The sequence below is a fragment of the Colletotrichum chrysophilum genome (assembly GCF_026319265.1).
Source record: "Colletotrichum chrysophilum strain AFK26 chromosome Unknown scaffold_72, whole genome shotgun sequence".
Lineage (NCBI taxonomy): Eukaryota > Fungi > Ascomycota > Sordariomycetes > Glomerellales > Glomerellaceae > Colletotrichum > Colletotrichum chrysophilum.
The window spans coordinates 12,320-31,235 of NW_026517359.1; the positions used below are offsets into that span (position 1 = coordinate 12,320).

The window sequence follows — 18,916 nt, forward strand, 5'->3', positions numbered from 1 at the left end:
TGGAATTCGCAGAGGGATGCAAAGAAGCCGATGGCTAGGAGGGTGGTGATGGCGACAGCAACGAGCAAAGAGTCGGCTGGAGTGAGCTGCAGAAGCAAGGTTTCCTACAAAGGGAAAGAGCGAGGAAATGGAAAATCGGGACGCGTTGTTTACGCGTCTGCTGTATTGTCGGGGGCGAAGGTGAGGTGCTGAGCGAATGCTGAAAGACAGTGAGCCGCTCCCAGTCACCGAAAAAAGGTTCATGAGTACCGTAATTCCCAGACCTCTCAACAAATCAAGCACTCCAAGTGAACATGGTCTAGTGGTGGAACGTGCAAGCCTGGGTTCGGCTGGAAATTGGTATTGGTGACCCTACATAACTCCAGGAGCTGCGCGATTGTTTTTTGCTTCTTTTTTCATTTTTGATAACGATGAGAAGTTTGTTCTCTATCGAAAACTTGCCTCGAAACTCTTTTCTGGGCGATGGTGGTTGTTTTTGAACTCGCGATCCACGGGAATCATTTTCGTTTTGGGAAAACCACCACCTGTGAAGCTGATGATGTCGGTCACGTTCAACCCCTTTTCCTTTGACAGTAAGAAATCCATTCAGCACACTGTATTGAAATCGAGGGAAATTCGTTGTGACAAGGCCGAAATAATCCAGTTCGGTGAGAATATTATCATTCGATAATAGTAACTCCTTTCTTCCCCGACTCTGCACTATTTCAACTTGTACATCCCACATACCTTCTGGTATGCCTCCCATTCTCCATCCGAAAGGCCGGGGGGCCGTGAATGCGTTAGATTTGGACTGAATCCCGTCCCCTTGCCGCGTCGGCCCTTCGTGTTACCACGTCTTTGATCACTCTCGTCATCTTCACTATCCGTCTCCGATTCCGACTCTTCGGTACTACTATCTTGGCCAGAGGCAGGCACCTTTCTAGCAGATGAACGAACATAGGCCGGACGCTGCTCGGTAGTCAGAGGAACTACTTGAGGCGGCATCTGTGTGTATGCAGGTATGGTAGTGTAAGGGTCGGCTCTCCAACGATCCCTATTAGCCCATTCGGCCTCGGAAGCACCCATCGCACTAACGAGGTACTCGTCGAACTTCGCGTACCCTTCCGCCACAATCTTGAATTGCTCTTCACCGAGGATAGGCACCGGTTCTCCGTCGATTCGTTTCTTGGCCTTGTGTTCGGCTAAAGCAATGGCTGTCTGAAAGGCATTTCGGATTTGCCTATGATTTCCCGTCAGTTCATTCCAAAATCTTTCGAAGTGTCTTCTCGGTTGGGGACAAGATACTTACCTGCCATTCCATGTATCGCGGCCGTTCTTCTCGAGATCTCTGAAATGCTCTTTGGCAAAGTCCATGATTTCAGATTTCTTGATCTCGAATTCAACGTGACCTCTAGATCTTTGCTCATCCTTGGCGCGTTTGATGAACTTTCGGTAGAGTTCCTTGGTGACCTTGAGATTCAGCTTGGGATAAAATAGTGACACCTGGATGCGAGATTTGAATGCGGGATCCATCGTCCCCACGCGGTTTGTCGTGAGAAACAAGATGCCAGCGTAGTATTCGAGGGTCCGGAGAAAGACACTTGTAACAGCGTTGTGGCGCAGGTCGCTTCTCGTTCGCTTGGCCAAGAATACGTCGGCTTCATCGAGGAGAAGCACGCAGCCCCATTTGTGAGCCAACTGAAAGTTGTACTGCAAGTTCTTCTCCACTTCGAGAGCTGTCTCGCCGATGTCACCGCAGGTGATTGGGAAGAGAGGGCGCTTCGTATCATCCGCGACGCACTCGGCGGTTGAGGTTTTGCCGACACCAGGTGGTCCGTGGAGTAGAATCACGAGTCCAGCTCCTTTTCCCTTGACGAGGTCCAGGCAAGATCCTATACTGAGGGGATTACTAGTGCGAGACTCCGAGAACCGCGTTGCTCGCAGGGATTCATGGGTGTCGACCAGCGCACGCACTGTTTTGCTGTGATTGTCGGGCAGAACCAGGTCGTCGAAGCTGTTGGAGAACTCCACATCGCTGAGTCTATCGGTCGGTACAGTAACCCATTGCCGCGATCGTAACACAAATGCATGGACGTAATGTTGCATCAACATGAGGTCATCCTCAGTTAAGTCCTTTTCGTGTCGTGGTCCGAGATACCGAGACATCTCACCCAAAAAGATCTGAGAATTGAACTCATCAATATCTCCGTCTCTGTGAATCACATCTCCTCCACAACAACCTTGTGTAGTTCCATGCTTACACCATGAGTCTTGCCGGGTCTCTCGTGGGTCTGGCCGTGTGAAGCTATCCGTCGAAACAGAAGACTTTAGTAGCCAATCGGGATTTTGTGCGACGGCCAAGGCCATGTCAACGATGACCTGTGCCTCCAAGTCGTGTGATAAGTCATCCAGGGTCCTGCCTTTGAACATCTTGTGGCAAAAGGGGCGGTTTGTCAAGGCGACAAACCGTTTACCCCCATCGACGAACGTCTTTCGTAGCGTGTCATAGTTCTTGTCGAATCTCATGGGATGAACCGGCAGTGAGGTGATTGGCTTCCTTCCGAAAAACTTCTTGATGGACATTCTCTTGATCTTCGGCACGTACATATGCCCATTGCTAGCCATGCTAATGCAGTCCAACACAAATCCATCGACACGGATTGGCTTTTCCTCATTGCCGAATTTGCGATAGCTCAGGGGTTCTCTGCCACCAGCCATGCTGAAAACCCGATAAGCATGATGTTGCTCTTCTTGGGGAACAACAAAGTCCCCTCGTTTGAAAAGATGCCAGAGATCGGCGTATTCAATATCTGTTGCTGTTCCGTCTGCAATCTGCTGTCGCAGGAGCATCGTGGGCTTGAGATCCGTGTCGAGAAATTCGACTAGACACTCCAGATCTGGTAGGAGATCCTTGTATAAGTACATCTGCTGCAACTTCTTCCCTTTATGCCGTTTAGGGAGCTGTTCAAGGACCTGGGATGGTATAGCCTTCTTTGCTTCCTCAGCTTCTGCAGCTGATTTCACGGCTTGGACGCTGCCCTTGATATCATCTATGTGCCCCACGAAGAATTTGAATGGACGCAGGAAAACAATACTGTTGTAAACCTCAATATTTCCCACGACTTGTGGGGGCGACGTCTGAATCATCAGAGAAGCTCCGACCAGCTTATCGAGGTGCGAAAGAAGAGCGCGAGATCGGATGCGCAGCCGCTCAGGGGAAGATGAATATTCCACACCCGCTGAGGAAACGTTCTCGGAAATTTGAACCTCAAGAGCTGCTTTCTCGTTCGTGGGCAATGCGACATTGTTTTTCGTAAGACGAAACTGGTCGAAGGGCACTCTCAGGAGTTGATGGCGGTGGACTGGATACATCTCGTCTGGGGTCGGTGGCTCCCACACGGTATCAGCGCCGTTGATAAAGGCTCTTAAGTCTTTGACTTGCTTTTCAAGCTCTTCGATCCGCATGTGTGTGAAAGTATGGTCCAGCACTGCCTGTTGGGCTCGGACTCCGAAGCGACCCATCTGTTTCTCTCTATCGAAAAGCTGCTTTCCGAGAGTCTTATGCTGTAGATGAGCGACATGTTGACTTAGGACTGCCTTCGACTCCGTAGGTCCATCCGCTGGCTTAGGTTTGCTTGGCTGGCCACGGGACTGAGCAGTCGCCGCATCTTCGCTCGGTTTTGCCGGCTCGATCTTATCAGTACTTGAAGGATGATCTTCCTTGTCTTTTGTCTCGCCCTTTGAAACCAGCTGGCTCAGAATGGCTTTTTCGCCAGTATTGTCGGTTGTCGGGGGAGTTGGAGGAGTTGGATGGGGCCATAGCAAGATGTCTCCCCCGCGGTTGAATGATTGGGGGGCTTCAGGCGGCATGCTGACATTTATGGCTCAACTGTCTGGGCAGAAAATCCGAAGACTGGACAGAATATCCAGAGAGATATTCAGACGTTAAAAGATGGTGTGAAATGTGCACTTGAAAGCCAGCCAACGGTGCCTGATTGGTTTTAAACCAAGGTCGCCAAACCTGGAAAAGCCTGAAATGACCAATGATGTTCTTTTGCGCCGTAGCATAGGATACCCGACATGCGCAGGAACCGGGACTGCGCCGCCTACGACGATACATGATTTCTTGGTTGGTGAGCAATTTTCGCAGTGAATACCCACTCTTGCGCATGGTCTGCCGCAGCACACATTCGCTTCGAGTACCAACAGTGCTTACTGAGGGGCTATTACCCCTGGCTAACAAGTAGGGCCTTCCAACAGCCAACACATGGTCCGTCGTAATTGGGTATTTTCAGCAGCTGGTCCGTATCCAGGTCCACTTGACATGCAGATGTTGCTGCAGTCTTTACCTATCTTGGCGGTTGAGAATCGCAAGCAGATGGCCTACCCTGTTCACCACACAAACCCCTCATATGAAGCAGAACACTCGCTGAATGTCACCGGACTTCACATAGAAGTATGTCGATGATGTAGAAGAGCACCCTAAGTCAATCCTTCGTCTAGTAAATAATACGCGTCCGTCCCGCAATGGCGAGCCTAGACCGATCTACATTTCTGGCCTCAAGGGAACGACAGCCCTCAAGCTCACCCATTAGATTCATAGAGAACCATGTGTGTATCCCAGGAGAGCCCGACCCTGTACACAGCCCTTGGGCCGGACGACTGGTCTCTCATACCGAAGCTGAGCATGGCGATGATCAAAGGTTTGCAATACAACGCGAATTGACACCAACAGTTCTGATCCGGTTGATTGCAGAAGTGCGCTGTGGAAGCAAGCCGATGACGAGATAGCGCAGCTCTTCAAGCTGATGTCGGAAGTGAGGTCGAAGCTGGCACGGAAAGAGAGCGGAAACCAGCCAATTACGAGATCATTGAGCCACCGTGGGTGTAGTTGGGACGACGTTGTAGAGGAAATCCAAGCCACAGCTCAGAGATGGAAACAAAGAACCGGTAAGGTAGGGAAGTCAATGGAATTCATCAACAAGATTGGCAATCACTCTGAGGCTCTGACCGCATGGCTTGGTCTTCTGCCAACTGGCGACTATGGATCTAGGTAAGAAACATGTGACGTCTAAACAGGGTTGGGGCATCATTTTACTCACATCTCTGGAATAGTATCTGTGGAGTGTTCAAGTTAATTATAGGGGTAAGGCATCATTTTCAGAGAAATCGCCGTGAATAGAAAGTCACTAAAGAGACGTTTGTGCAGGCTACGGCAAACTACAGTAAAGTTGAGGAGGATATTTTCCAGGCGCTTTCGGAGATACCGGATGTGATGGAATCAACGAGACGATACGTCGCAATATGGACGCAACGTAACCAGCATTTTGAGCGACTGGTCTTCAATCTCTATCGCGCCACACTAAAGTCATTGCGCCAAATCATGCAGTTTTTCGCGGACAGCAGACTCAGTGAGATCTCGCAGCCCCCCCTCCCCTGCTTCTATCATAGAGCATCATTCGTGCTGATCATAATTAGGCAAGGTCTTAGGTGCTGTTATCAAACAAAAAGACTTTAAAATGGATCTTTCAATGAGCTTGAGAGAAATGCGGCAATGTGCTGAGAACATCGGAAAGGAGGGGCAACTGTACAACGCCGAAGAGACCCACGACACTTTTCTCATGGGAGAGCGAACCGAGCTGGTGGTGAACAAAATATTGCAGTTCCTTGAAACACATCCGCTGCTGCAGGTGAACACTGCAGAGCTGCGTAAGTGATGACCGAAGCATGGCCGCGGGGGCTTTCTCGCCGCCAACAACCCCTTTGCCGTGTACTCTGTCCTTGCTAAAGCCGCGTGATACTTCAGGCACCATGAAGGCCGCCCTCGAGCCCATTAGTCAGTACGATCTGGCGAATGTTCATCGCACATCTTCAGACGATAGCTTGAGACTCTTTGAGCTGCAGCAGCTAGCAGACGAGAAAGCCCAGAAAGACCGCCAGGAGAAGGCGGCCGCGGATAGAGAGGCCTTGCTGCAACTAATTCGATTCGACCCAGGAGTTGTCCAGCAGGACATCCTGAGATGTGCCCAGTCTGGGTACATCATGAATGATGAACAGAAGTCGAGAGCTGCGGCGATGATTCGAAACGAAACGTTCAAGTCATTTCTGCGAGATGCACATTCATCGAGAAGCCTGCTCGTCAACGGCAATGAAGACACTGCTCGTGCGGATGGAATTTCCCCTTTCAGTCTCGTTGCTGCCGAGTTGTCGCGGCTGTCTGATAGTGCAGGCGCTGCGGACGCCCCGGTCTTTGTCCTGAACTACTTCTGCGCAGAGCATTGTCCTCGTCCTCTGTTTCCGTCATTGGAGGCATCGGCCGCAGGGTTGATGGTTAGTCTGATAGGCCAGCTTGTCAGCCAAATGAAAGATAAAGGGATGACAGTCGACCTTTCATTCATGGCAGAGAAGAATTGGCGACGGCTTGAAAGATTTGACGTCAAAGCACTTTGCAATCTTTTCAAGAAGCTGACGAAGCAGTTGCCGCCCGGGGCAATGCTCCTGTGTATTCTTGACGAGGTCTACTTGTATGAGTCGAGAGAAAACGTGGAATATGTTGTGTGGTTTCTAGCCGGTCTCGCTGAAAAGCAAAGATACAGTAGGGCGGCTTTTAAGCTGCTGGTAGCATGCAGAATCCGAGCTATGGGGTTTGCGAAATATTTTGTCCAGAACACGGTGGATTTGGACGATGATGTTGAAGTAGATGATGCGGCCGACTGGGAGATACAAAGAATGACAGTTTAAAATGGATTATCTGAGGAGTTATATAATTATGTCTGGCGCTAATACCAGTTGTTATTGTCACTGAATTGGCGTCATTCAACATGTTGGTTCTGTGGTCGAATAACCGATAAGAGGCCTTTCTCGGTGAGTTCTCTCGGTCAACCTCCTCACCGAGAACCTCGCGTAGAAATAGTGGGTCTGTCTCAACTCGACCCCCGTTCAATCTTCTTGAAACGACCTTCTCCTCGATGTCATCAATATCAGCCACGAGATCCAAAAGCATATCTTAATTGCAAAAGTATTGCACTATGATAGCATTCAATATCATGCCGACCAGCCGGATTCATTCACGCCTTACACCTCGGCAGCACGCGCCAATGCCCGGACGCCTGTTGCGCCGATCACCCGAGCTGTCATGTCGATCCCAACTTATGCCTCAGCAAACCGAGCATCACGAGAGTCTGGCCAAACGAAAGGGAGCCACTGGCATCGCAGCGACTGGTGCGAAATCCGATCAAGGTTTACCGCCAAATGGGCAAGTGCCGACAACCCCTTCGAATACGATGTCGCAGCGACAGGGTTGCGGGAGCGTGGCACCATCCCGTCGGCCTGATCTTCCGTTAAGTTCGGACGACCACCGCTTCCCATTCCGGGGTGAGGTTGCTTCGAGCGCCCTCGCTTGCCGCTGGCGCCTTTGGCATTGCGGCCCCCTTTAAGGATGACAGCGTGTGACGAGGTCGTCAATACGGGAGCAACGGCGTTTACACGAAGGGCATTCTAAGTTTAGCGCCCTGGATCGCCATGGGGGCCCCTGCGTCGGAGTGTTTCGCCTCTTTCCAGAATTGATGTTTCAAGCCAATTGTCGTTGGTGGAAATCCTGCTGGTGTGGAGGTCAGTTCATCTATCTCGAGGGTCTTGCGGGGCATCAGACAGGGTCGTGAGGCCGAGCTAGCTCTGGTCCATCAGCCGACTGCCATCAACTCGACGCCCAGACAAGAGCCCGGAGAGCTATTTGGGTATTTGAAGTGCGCAATGTCCCGGGTGTTCGTCTGGTCTGTTGGACGCTTCTTCCAACCTCAACCCTCCATTCTCATCGTTCAATTGCCAAGATGGTCTGGTTCAACCAAGCAGCCCTCCTCCTCAGCAGCGCGCTGCTCGTGGCCGACGTGCTCCCCGTCGGGGCCGTGCGGACCATCATTCCCAAGACGAGCTTCGACTCGCAGTCCAACTTCGACGCCGACTGGAACTACCTCTACCCCTGGGGCAGCGACCACAACGGCGGCGCGCGCATGACCAAGGACAACGTCAATTTTAGCGGCGGCACGCTCACCCTCACGGCGAACAAGGTCAGCGGCCAGAAGCCGGCGACGCACGGCGGCCAGCAGATTGCTATCAACTACCTCAGCGGCGCGATCCACGCCAAGGAGCACTTCAACGTGTCCAAGGGCGGCGGCTACGATTTTTCCGCCGAGCTCAAGGCGACCACGACCAAGGGCACATGGCCCGCCTTCTGGCTGACGGCCGTGCAGGGCTGGCCGCCCGAGATTGACATGGCCGAGTGGAAGGGCAGCGGCAAGATCAGCTTCAACACCTTCAACACGAGCTCGATCGTGACGGCCAAGGACGTCAACTACCCGAGCCCCGGCAACTTCCACAGCATCAAGGTTGAGACGAGAGATCTCAACGGCAAGGACGTGCAGGCCAAGTTCTACATGGACGGCAACCTCATCACGACGCAAGTCGGTGCTGGATATTTCGGAAAGCCGATGTACCTGTGAGTTTGATGCCTGATGCCGGATATCCGGTGGGAAAGTTTGAGGGTGATTACTGACTTGAAATGAAGGATTATCAACTTGCAAATGGAGGGCTCTTCCGGCTCGCCCGGCCCAAGTGGGAGTCAGTGAATAAGCTTTCTGTCAACTTAAATTGCGACGATGCTAACGAGTCGTGTAGGCACCGAGTTCCAGGTGCGCAACCTCGAGGTCCTCAGCTACAACCCGTGATATGACGAAATACGGGCATGAGAGCGTGTTTTTGAATTGTTCATATATGGATTCCCACTGTATTTACTTCGATACGGGGCCATCGCGTCCCACGTACATATCTCCCTGCGTCACGGCGCATTGCATGACCAAAGAATTTCGACTTCAAACTTCGAATTTGGTTCCTGATTAAAGCGCTTTCGATGTGCCTGCCGCCCTACTGACTCGAGTCCTTCGTGAGAACTCTCCTCGCCCAGCCATGATCCTTCCTCGAGGGTCGCTTATCGGCAGGGAGCTCCCGCATCCACGTGTCACGGATATCTGCAAGCATGGTCTTCTGCTCCTAGCACTCGGATAAGATTAGTTATCACGTGTAGGAAGGTTCAACATACCATACTGAGGGGGTGCTCGACTGGCGTCAGGATAATGAATTGCTCGTGAAAGGGGTTCTGTTCAAGTGAAGGTCAGCCCCAGACGACAAATCTGACTTCTCACTCACCCAGCTGACTGTCAAGTCTTGTCGGGGACCATGCTGGCGGATCGCATCTAGAATTTCTGTAACCTTGTCAGCGTAGTCTTGAGGGTTAGTCTTCCCTTTTTCCGAGAACTCCAGACAGAATGTCTCGCAGCAGAGTGGCTTTCCCATGGCTGCGACTGATTTCCTTGGAAAGGCTGAAATGTCTGGAGATAATTCTGCTTTCAATATCTGATACTTCCGAATTTGTGGCTGGTTTATGATGCTGGGCCAAACGCTGGCCATGGAAGACTGTAGCTGTGATTCATAGAGTGTTCCTTGGACTCATGGCATGTTCACTTTTGAAGACCTCTGAGTGAATGTTTGAGTTTTTCCAACCTATGTGGTCGAATACATGTGGCTGAAAATGACAGCGGAATCTGACTACAAAGCTGCTGTGCCAACATGGCCGACAAGCACCTTGATAAGTCACCAAAAAGGCTCCTTTCAAGGGGTCTTCCATTAGAGAAAATAAGAAGCAAGTTTATTTGTCTGAATGCAGCTCCCTTACACAATGTCAAAGGAGAAGTCTAGGTACAGCAAAGGGAAGGAAAGCAATCATTCACTTCAGTGGCTTGCGTTGCACAAAATAGGCAGCTACATGAGCTGTGCATAAAGAAGCTCTGTGCACAAGGTGGTGCAGCTTACCTAAGACCTGCCACCTCTCTGAGCACATGACCTGGTGTCTGTTTCGCGTCCAGCCATCTCAGTCGGGTTCTCTCCCCTGTCACTTTTCCACCCGCCCCCGCCAGTCTTTCTCGCGCCTCTTTCTCGTCAGATTCACTCTCCCAGCCTTGACCGACGATGCGAAACGACAATGACGCGCTCTAAAACCCTCGCAGCCGCTGAGAAGAAGGCCCTCGAGGGCAAGAACGAATCGCAAGACAGCCAGTATGTCCTGGACCAATACAGGGTCGTGTATGGGATCGGCGTGGTACGTAGGGCCATTTTTGCTTTTTCCTGTGGCGTTCCTCCAAGTGGAGGCGCTTTCTGCCCGCCCTGGACGTGTTTTGGGGCATTGCTGCCACTGGATTGATTGCAACATTTGCTAGCACTGCGACGATGCAGGCATTGCTGCGACCATGCGCTAACTGATTCGGGCGCCAATACAGACAAGCAGTTCGCCGCCGAGGCCATCAACATTATCGCGAAAAAACAGTCGAGAGAGCAGAAGGCGTCGCGACTCGCCTTCGACTTTCCATCCTGATCCTCCGAGCAAAGCGACCGGTCAGCCCATTTCCCAATCGGTACTGAGCAGCGCGCCTCCAGCGACTGGAACCGGAAACACGGTGGGTGATTGTTCCCCCACCTGGGAAACAGGGATTCCTTGCCGGGATGGCACTGACCAAGACAGCTACCCCAGCAGGACTTTATTCGCGAGGGCCTATCGGTCGCGTCACTTCCCGCTGCCGCCGCTACGGATGCCGGAGGCCAAGATCGCGGCCCAGATCCCCAAACAACATCCTTTGCCTCAGCTCCGCCAGGGCCGTCCGACGCGACAAATTTTGTCAAGCCGCCGTTGGCCCCGATCCGCGACGACGATGCGATAGATCCTCAAACCGAACCCACCCCCGCACCATGCGCCCTCGACGAAACATCTCGGCAGCCGAAGAAAGTCAATGTCTCGTCTCGATCATCGCGCTCCGTGTCTCGCAAAAAAGCCAAGATGGACGTGTCACAGCAGTCGCCGACTCAAGATAACGACGAACGAGATTACCAGAACTACTACGATGGCCCGTCCTTCGTCGAGACCAGCCCCATCTCACAAGACGCCGTGACCCAGAGTTGTCCTCCCCACGACGAAGATTCGGGCCCTGTGAACTTTGGCAACCTCAGCCACCTGATCCAGGAAGAGACGCAGCCGGAGGAAGAACCTTCATCGATACCCGACGATGTCAATCTGGCTACGGGCCGAGGGGCCTGGCGCAGGTCCAGCTCCCAACAACACTCCTCCGTCCAACGAACCGATATCGACTCTCCTCTACCCAACACAGCGCAGCCGCCACAGACACCCGCCAATAACCCCTTCGCGGGCATTAAGAAGCTCGGTGACCCTGCCTTGGTAGGATCGCAATTATTTGGCCAAACCCAGTTTTCGTCAGCCGTCAAGCGATTCAGCCCTACTTCCTCGAGACCGTCTCCGCACGTGTACGCCCACAACTCCATCTCGCCAAACGTCGCTGAGACGTCGCCGCTTAAGAATCGGTATAACATAGCGTCTTCTATGCCTCCTTCGAGCCCGCAGATTACTAGGACTGAGTCGCTGGATCGCCAGGAACGCAGCCCGAGTGTTGGTCAACCCGATGATGGCACGGTGCCCGAATCACCACAATATGCACCGGCCAACACACGAGTGCGACCGGAGCCCCAGGAAGAATACAAGAGTGCGAAGGAGCCGCATAGAAGAAGGCTCAGCAATGAAGCCGAGGACGTGATGTCTGGGGACGATACGGATGATTTTGGGGATGATTTGGACGATGCCTTGAGACGCAGAAGACTCGTTGCACAGAAGCAAGAAGCAGCGTCGAAACAGCTTGCCAATATCAGTGTTGGACGCCGCAGTGAGCGCCGTTCCGTCGAGGTGCCTTCAATAACTAAGAGACCAAGAGCCAACCGGGCAGGACGATACCGCGGACGTCGTGTTGCGACTACATCAGACGACGACGCGGACGAGTTTACTGTTGCTGATTCTCAGGGACAAGAAGCCCAGCGGACGCGTTCACGGGCATCGCCTGATCTTGGTAACGGCAAACCGGGAATCGTGTCGAGTAACGAAAAAGTTCCTGACAGTACAGGCGCCACCCAGAAGTCCAATACAGCTGGCGCAGCCCCGGAAACTGAGAGCTCGGGCAATAGCTCGCGCCCCAAGGACGTTATTCCCGAAACGAGCCCTACCAACACGCAGTCGCATCCTGAGCCTGTGGTTATAGCATCATCTGATCAGCCCTTGGCGAAACGCCATGCTGAGCCTGTCGAGGAACCGGAAGTCCCTGCGGAAACCGCCAGTCAAGACACAGGAGCACCCCAAGAGGTAGAGGACGAGGTTGAGAGAAAGACGGAAGAGGTTGTGGCAGAAGTTGAACCAGCCAAAGAGCCCGACACCGAGCTATCAGAGCCTGCGCCTGTGCAACCTTCGCGCAGGTCTGGCCGCAAACCCCGACCAACACCAAAGGCTCAATCATTGAAGAGCACAGCACGTGCAGCTGCATCTGTGGAGTCTACTAACACTGAGACTTGCGAGGGTCGCAACTCGGGAGAAGGCACTGCTCAGCATGCCATAGTCCCTGCTGAGGAGCCGATTATGGCGCAAGACGCAGTCACTAAGGAGGAGGCACCTGCTCCAGCAGATGTCCTCGCTGTTGAGGACCAACCTGCTCTTCCATCTTCCCCTCCCATTCCCAAGACTCGGTCCAAGAACAACACGTCTCCAGCCATCATTAGCCAGAACAAACCAACAGAGAATACTCCCGCAACGCCAGATACCCATCAATCACCGACTGCTGCTGAGCCTCCCGGGTCGACCTCGACGTTGAGTGATCTCACAGCTACGCCAGCACCATCGGACAAGACCTCTCCGGCTACCCAAGAATCCGTCGAGCTTCCGCCGCTTTCCCCCGAAAAGCCGACACGTGGACGCCAGTCCGCAAAGTCCTTGTCGAGAGTCACCACAGGGTCACGCGTGGCCAAGCCCAGCACTCGAAGACAGAGCCGCAGGAGCACGCGTCTTGATAGTGCCTCGACTGACGAGCTGACCCGGTCACCTTCTGTTACGGGCTTCGAGAATAGTATCATCCAACCCCCGAAGCAAAGTGCACGCGGCAGCCGTCTCTCAATGTTGTCGTATACTTCCAAAGATGGCGGTGGTGCCAAGATCTTCGCAGGCATGGCCTTTGCCATATCATTCCAGTCGAAGAAAGACGGCGAGAAGCCGGACCAATACGAGCACCGGTTGGGACAGAGCCGAGATGTTGAAAAGATGATTTCACAAGCTGGTGGACATCTGCTTGCCAACGGCTTCGACGAATTGTTCGAAGCAAACGCACTGAAGAGCAGGTCAACCAGCCCGGCGTCGGATGGAACAGAGGTAACCCCTTTGACATTGACACCCTGGGCACAGTCACTCGGCTTCACAGCCCTGATTGCAGATGGTCACTCTCGAAAGGTTAAGTACATGCAAGCTCTTGCCCTGGGACTACCTTGCATTTCGGATCGATGGGTAGCCACCTGCGTGGCAAAGGGGACAGTGGTAGATTGGCTGCCATACCTTCTTTGTGCAGGACAGTCAACCTTCCTTCGAGACGCGATCCGCTCTCGCTCCCTGGCACCCTACTCGGCCACCGAGGCACGACTTGGCGATGTCGTCGAACGCAGGCCAAAGATGTTGGAGGGAAGCAAGATCCTCCTGGTGATGAAGAAGTCCAGAGCGGAAGATAAGAAGATGCCGTACGTTTTCCTAGCACATGTCTTGGGTGCTACGCTGTCGCGAGCCTACAATCTCGAGGAAGCAAAGGAGACGCTCAAGCAACGAGAAGAGCTAGACGACCCTTTCGACTGGGTATACGTCGACGAGCACACCGGAACCGAGGAGGGGCTATTCAGCTCCGCCGCCCCCAACACGAAGCCCTCTAAGAAGAGGAAGCGGCCAGCTGCGCCCGTCAAGGACGAGGCAGACCGAGCCCCGAAGCGGATCAGAACCTTGAGCGACGAGCTGGTCATCCAGAGCCTCATTCTCGGCCGGATGATTGAGGAGGGCGAGCTCGACGCGTGAGCTCTGCATTGGAACGATTGTACCAGTACTGTGTATAGGGATCAAAAAGAGACAATAGGGTTTGTCAAGTAGCATCGGTATGGCGTTGGGCGGAAGGGCAATATAGGACGATACCTTGTAGGCGGGTTGGCGAACCCAGACAAGACGATACGAGGGCATGTGTACTATAGGCATGAATCAAGAAAGGCTTTATTTAAGCCATTGCATACATGGATTTTAGTCTCGCTGGGCTGTTATTGTCGCGATTGATAAGTTACTGGCGGTTCGTGACCTTCTTGGTGGCTGGTCGTCCAGGTCCGCAACCCCTATTCTCTGAGTCCGCCCGTGTCTCCCTTCATTTCTGGTCGTCTGTGATCCTCGCCTGTCGGTCCCGTCCGTCGCACCTGTTTGTCTCCCTCGTCTCTGTCTCCGTCTCCGTCTCCGTCTCTGTCTCCTGGCTCTTCATGTCGTCGCTGTCGCTTGGTGTCGCTGGTAGTCCTCGTCTGTTGTCCTCGGCTCTCGCCATCATCTCTCGCTATCGTCTCCCATCCTCGTCCCTCTCTCTCCCTGTTCCCTGGCTCCATGTGTCATTACTGTCTCCCAATGCCGACGCTGTTGCTGTTGCTGTTGCTGTTGCTGTCGCTTTCGCTGTCCTTGGTACCGTCTCCGATATGTTTTTGGGCCGTCCATGGCCCCCTAATAGGGGAAACATGTATGGCCTCCCCCCCGCAATTTCCCCGCCACAGGACTAAAGCAGCAACTTACTTTTGAATCTATTCGGAATGTGCGCCACCAGCCAACAGGTTGCCCACCCATGAGTAGCACCGTAGATGGCTCCGTCCCGTATGTCTCGTCGTCAAGTGTATAAAGCCCCAGATCGCCCGCCAAGAAGCTCGTTCTGTTTCTTCTTCTTTTCTTCGTCCACTTTCAAACAAAACATTTTGCTTCGCTGTTTCGCTTTTTTTGCCACTTTTTCGCTTTCTTGCTTTTATACACGCTACCACCGCTCCCAGTACATCACCAGAGACAGAAGTCACGATGTCTCCCATAGCTCCTTCCCGCGCCACTTCCGCCCACCGCCCCTTCTTCAAGTTGGGCAACCCCAACGTAAAGAGCACCATTCGGGCCGAGACCCGCCTCAAGACGGCAGGCCCGGGTGGTGCTCTGGGCAAGCGCTCGAACGCTCCTTCCCGCCCTCCTCTCAAGCCCGCCCCGGCTCGTGTCGACAAGAAGACGCGGGTCGGCCAGGCGGGACGCAAGAATTCGAGCAACCTGCCTCGCAATAAGTCGGGCAGGGCCCGCAAGGGTCCGAAGATCCTCGCCAACCATGGCGATCGCGCGGGCTTCACGCCCGTCGCGCAGATGGCAGCGCCACCACCTCCTCCCCCCGGTCGTCACTTCCTCCCCTCGCCCTCCCTCTCACCTCCTCCCTCTCTCTTTCCTCCTCCTGCTCCTTCTCATGAGCACCGCCCCCCTGCTCCTTCTACAGTAGGCACGGTGATCAGGAAGAGGAAGGCGCCTCCCACGATGCTCCTTCCCATGAGAAGGCCCAAGCCTTACTCCAGATAAGGGGAGGCGGCTTCCTGCCTTTCTTCCTTTTTTGAGCCAAGGACCGAATAAGCACTCGAGAGGGTGCGACAAGGACGACGGACGACGACGAGGACAGCGATGACGAGGACGACGATGATGACCAGCGGTGCTTTTTTACAGCGAATATCATTACCTAGCGTTGCTTTTTTTCACTCTTTTTCACACTCATTTTCTTTCAGCGAGTGTTTTTTTTTTCAGCGACATAAGCGACAAGCGGACCTGGTTTTTCTCCCCGCGGGGTTTTTTCCTTTTCTTTTTCTTTTTTTCCATAATATATCACCAGCGGGGATACTTCCCACCCCAAAGCTGTTCGTGTGCCTTCCGTGAATCGTGATGTGTTACGTGAGATGTGAGATGTGTAAACTTCCTGACTGACTGTAATCCCTGACTGCTGTGACTGTCGTCGTCCCGCCTCGCCGTCCTGCCTCGTCGTCCTGCCTCGTCGTCATGCTTCCCCGTCCTGCTTCCCCTTCGCTAGTCTTCGTCTGTGACTGCCATCTCTGCCTACTGTCTCTGCTCCCTGTCTCCGTCCATATCTGCATTCCCATCTGCGTCCCCTGTCTGTGTCCCTCCTATTCGCTATGCGGCTCTGCTCCTTGCCTCTGCCTGCCAGCACTGTTGATATTCCAATCTCTATCTCTAGCTCCTGTCTCTGGCTCCTGTCTCTGGCTCCTGTCTGTATCTCTGACTCTCATTACTGGTCCCTGTTCCCGTCCACATTCCTGTCCATCCCTGATCGCTATCTCTAGACACAACCACCTCTGCTCATCGCCATCTCTGCTTCCTACTTCTCCTAACCACTTCTGCTCTGCATCACTGTCCTCATTGTGAACCAGATCTCTACCTGCACCTTGACCAGCCTCTGAATTAGCGTACTTACCAATTGAACACTGAAGAGTGAATGAGAGCAGAAACGACAACGTAAGGATATTGCACGAGTTTAAACATACTTCTCCTGAGTTTGGAAGTATCCCTCCGAGAATATCCAGGCTTAGACTCCTACTTGACGATGCTACTCCATCCCTAGGGTTGGGAGAACGGTACATCCCCCAAAATGAAGAATCTTGGAAAGGTTTTCACTCAGACAGAGAGGTTCGCGAAGTCATGTTAAGAACATCAGAGGGATCATAAGACGGACGAAAGTCAAAGTGAGAAAAATCAAAAGGGAATCACCTTCTTCATGGCCCTCTCGCATTTCAAACGAGCACCCCCATAAGAGTCACTAGAGCATCTACTGAGGAGGGTTTGTTTAGCTGTCTCTTTTACCAGCTAGACCATTTGGCCCAGCTGAACTGGTTGAAGGTGACTGAGTGAAAGTCGACCAAGTGCCTGGATGGGCTTAGTTGAAGACGCAGGCACTGGGTTCAGTGAGTTGCGAGTTGGGATGGAGCGGCAGTTCTTCTCAAAACTATGTTAATTGTTAGTAGATTTCCAACTACTTCAATCGGGCTTCAATAACTGACGCAGGTTGCCCACGTTGCCGATAAAGGCTACGGCCAGCTTGAATTGCCTTGCGTTTTGGAGAAAATTGTGCCCCTGCTCCGGAGCCCTTCCGACAACGGGCATGCCACCCTTGTCATCATGCTTGGGAAGGCAGTTCGGGACAATATCACAAATGAGGATCGCCTCGCAACGGAAGGCCCCTATGGAGCCGCGGCGCAACTCATTCGTCAGTACCTGGATCTCCCGGTTCCCACGAGCATGGACGACACCATGGCGTTCAAGATCATGTACGCTCTGGACCGCGTCGTCAACCATGATCCGGCCATCAAGCGGCACGCCATCTTCGGTGTTCTACGCCTGAGAGTAGTCGAGTGCCCAACACTAGCTTTTGAAGAGATATCTGAGGAAGGTTGGGATCTTCCAGAAGGCTCATGAAGCCGGAGCTAGAATGAAGAAGGAGCACATTGTCGTGGAGCGGTGGCCGTTCACTTCGTTCCTTCGACCTGGCGAGCCCGGTGCCCGGGAGGAGATCGACCGCAAGATCGGTGGAGGTCTTTCGAGCTTGATCGGCTACCTCGAGTGACAGGATTCTGAGGACTGGAAGGAATGGCGAAGCACGGGGAAGTTGAAATCAGCAAAGAGTGAGGCGTAGCTGGTATTGTGTATTAGAATTTGGAGGCAATCTGCCCTCCTTGGTACGGGTCTGAGCATGGCCCTGACAGTTATACGCCGCCACGGCAAATCGATGGTCGTTAGATAAACACCCGAATCACCTCCTGCGTGAACACGGTCATCTTCAAGACCTCTCCAAAACACCTACGATCCAGTCCAACGCCTCCTTACTCGCTTTCAACCCATACCTAAATGTCAACGGGAAACAGTGCATCTGCCCATGCCATGATAGCCACTCGCCTGTCACACCATGCTCTTTGCACTTGTTTCTGAATGCTACAGCTTCAGGCTCTAACACATCGTAAGACCCAGTCAAACCGTGGACCTTGACTCCGTGGCGAACGAGGTACGTGAGATCAGCCTGAATAGGGGACACGCGAGGATCCTCAAAGCTCCAATCCAATCGACCTGACGATGGCTTCTCGTGCGAACTGCTACCATCGCTCACTGGTCCAGGACACCACGTCTTCGCCGTATCGTGGATACACTCGTGGGTATGTATGGGATCAACCTTATCCGCCTTCTTGATCTCTTCCATGTCATGTCGTAGATCTGTAGTTGGACTCATGGCAAGGATGGCAACCGGTGGCTTCGCGGTCTCTCCCTCCTGGAACCTCAATGTCCACGTTACCACACAGAGGGCGATGTTACCGCCTGAACTATCGCCAGCCACGATGACCCTCTCCCCAAGCCTCGTCGACTCCATTAACAGCTTCTTGTAGACCCTCTCAATTTGAGGGAAGGCCACTGACACCGGATGCTTCGGCGCCAAGGGATATGAGATTATGGTGACCCTCGTGTCGGGTAAGCGGCGGACTAGCTCGGCGCAGAAGGCCCAGTGATGTTCGCTTGGTGGCATCTGCCATCCTCCACCCCCGAAGTAAAGAATTCGTCGCTCATAGCCTGTTCGGGTCCCTTCTTTCCTTTCTGCTGAGTTCTTTGGTGTTATGTCGTAATTCCATACTCCTTCTACTTCATTCTCCGTGACGTCGCAGTATCTCCGCGCCCTTTTGGTGGCAGTCAATCGCGTCTTCTCATCTGATCCCTTCTTCGGTTTCATCAATCGGGGTTTGAGAGGCTTCAACACTGTCTGCACGACTCGGGTAAGAAAGTATCGCTCATTTCGCTCAGTTACGGTGAGACCAGCTGCGTGGCCGTAATTGGGAGTTTCGTTTTGGCCAACGAATTGGTCGTCTGATGTTAAGGTCTCCATGATGAGGACTTGGCACGGATTGTAGAATTAGTCGGCAGCTTCAACGGCCACAGAAA

General features: G+C 53.1%; 7 protein-coding genes across 7 annotated transcripts; 5 read left to right on the forward strand and 2 right to left on the reverse strand.

Moving 5' to 3' along the window:
- Nucleotides 1–699: 699 nt before the first annotated feature.
- On the reverse strand, nt 700–3,849 carry COL26b_008295 (uncharacterized protein; the record flags this gene model as incomplete). The annotated part of the gene is made up of 3 exons (XM_053181058.1): nt 700–1,219; nt 1,289–2,020; nt 2,447–3,849. 3 exons carry the CDS (start codon nt 3,847–3,849, stop codon nt 700–702), a joined length of 2,655 nt encoding a protein of 884 aa, XP_053034940.1.
- Nucleotides 3,850–5,790: 1,941 nt separating this feature from the next.
- COL26b_008296 (uncharacterized protein) lies at nt 5,791–6,720 on the forward strand (the record flags this gene model as incomplete). Its single annotated transcript, XM_053181059.1, has 1 exon — nt 5,791–6,720. The coding sequence occupies one exon, from the start codon at nt 5,791–5,793 to the stop codon at nt 6,718–6,720; it is 930 nt and encodes a 309-aa protein (XP_053034941.1).
- A 1,088-nt stretch (nt 6,721–7,808) lies between these two features.
- Nucleotides 7,809–8,702, forward strand: COL26b_008297 (uncharacterized protein; the record flags this gene model as incomplete). Its single annotated transcript, XM_053181060.1, has 3 exons — nt 7,809–8,473; nt 8,543–8,595; nt 8,653–8,702. The coding sequence occupies 3 exons, from the start codon at nt 7,809–7,811 to the stop codon at nt 8,700–8,702; spliced, it is 768 nt and encodes a 255-aa protein (XP_053034942.1).
- A 196-nt stretch (nt 8,703–8,898) lies between these two features.
- Nucleotides 8,899–9,327, reverse strand: COL26b_008298 (uncharacterized protein; the record flags this gene model as incomplete). Its single annotated transcript, XM_053181061.1, has 3 exons — nt 8,899–9,024; nt 9,074–9,130; nt 9,181–9,327. The coding sequence occupies 3 exons, from the start codon at nt 9,325–9,327 to the stop codon at nt 8,899–8,901; spliced, it is 330 nt and encodes a 109-aa protein (XP_053034943.1).
- A 685-nt stretch (nt 9,328–10,012) lies between these two features.
- COL26b_008299 (uncharacterized protein) lies at nt 10,013–13,963 on the forward strand (the record flags this gene model as incomplete). Its single annotated transcript, XM_053181062.1, has 2 exons — nt 10,013–10,129; nt 10,559–13,963. 2 exons carry the CDS (start codon nt 10,013–10,015, stop codon nt 13,961–13,963), a joined length of 3,522 nt encoding a protein of 1,173 aa, XP_053034944.1.
- A 1,017-nt stretch (nt 13,964–14,980) lies between these two features.
- COL26b_008300 (uncharacterized protein) lies at nt 14,981–15,511 on the forward strand (the record flags this gene model as incomplete). Its single annotated transcript, XM_053181063.1, has 1 exon — nt 14,981–15,511. One exon carries the CDS (start codon nt 14,981–14,983, stop codon nt 15,509–15,511), a length of 531 nt encoding a protein of 176 aa, XP_053034945.1.
- Nucleotides 15,512–17,113: 1,602 nt separating this feature from the next.
- On the forward strand, nt 17,114–17,558 carry COL26b_008301 (uncharacterized protein; the record flags this gene model as incomplete). Its single annotated transcript, XM_053181064.1, has 2 exons — nt 17,114–17,338; nt 17,361–17,558. 2 exons carry the CDS (start codon nt 17,114–17,116, stop codon nt 17,556–17,558), a joined length of 423 nt encoding a protein of 140 aa, XP_053034946.1.
- Nucleotides 17,559–18,916: the final 1,358 nt, after the last annotated feature.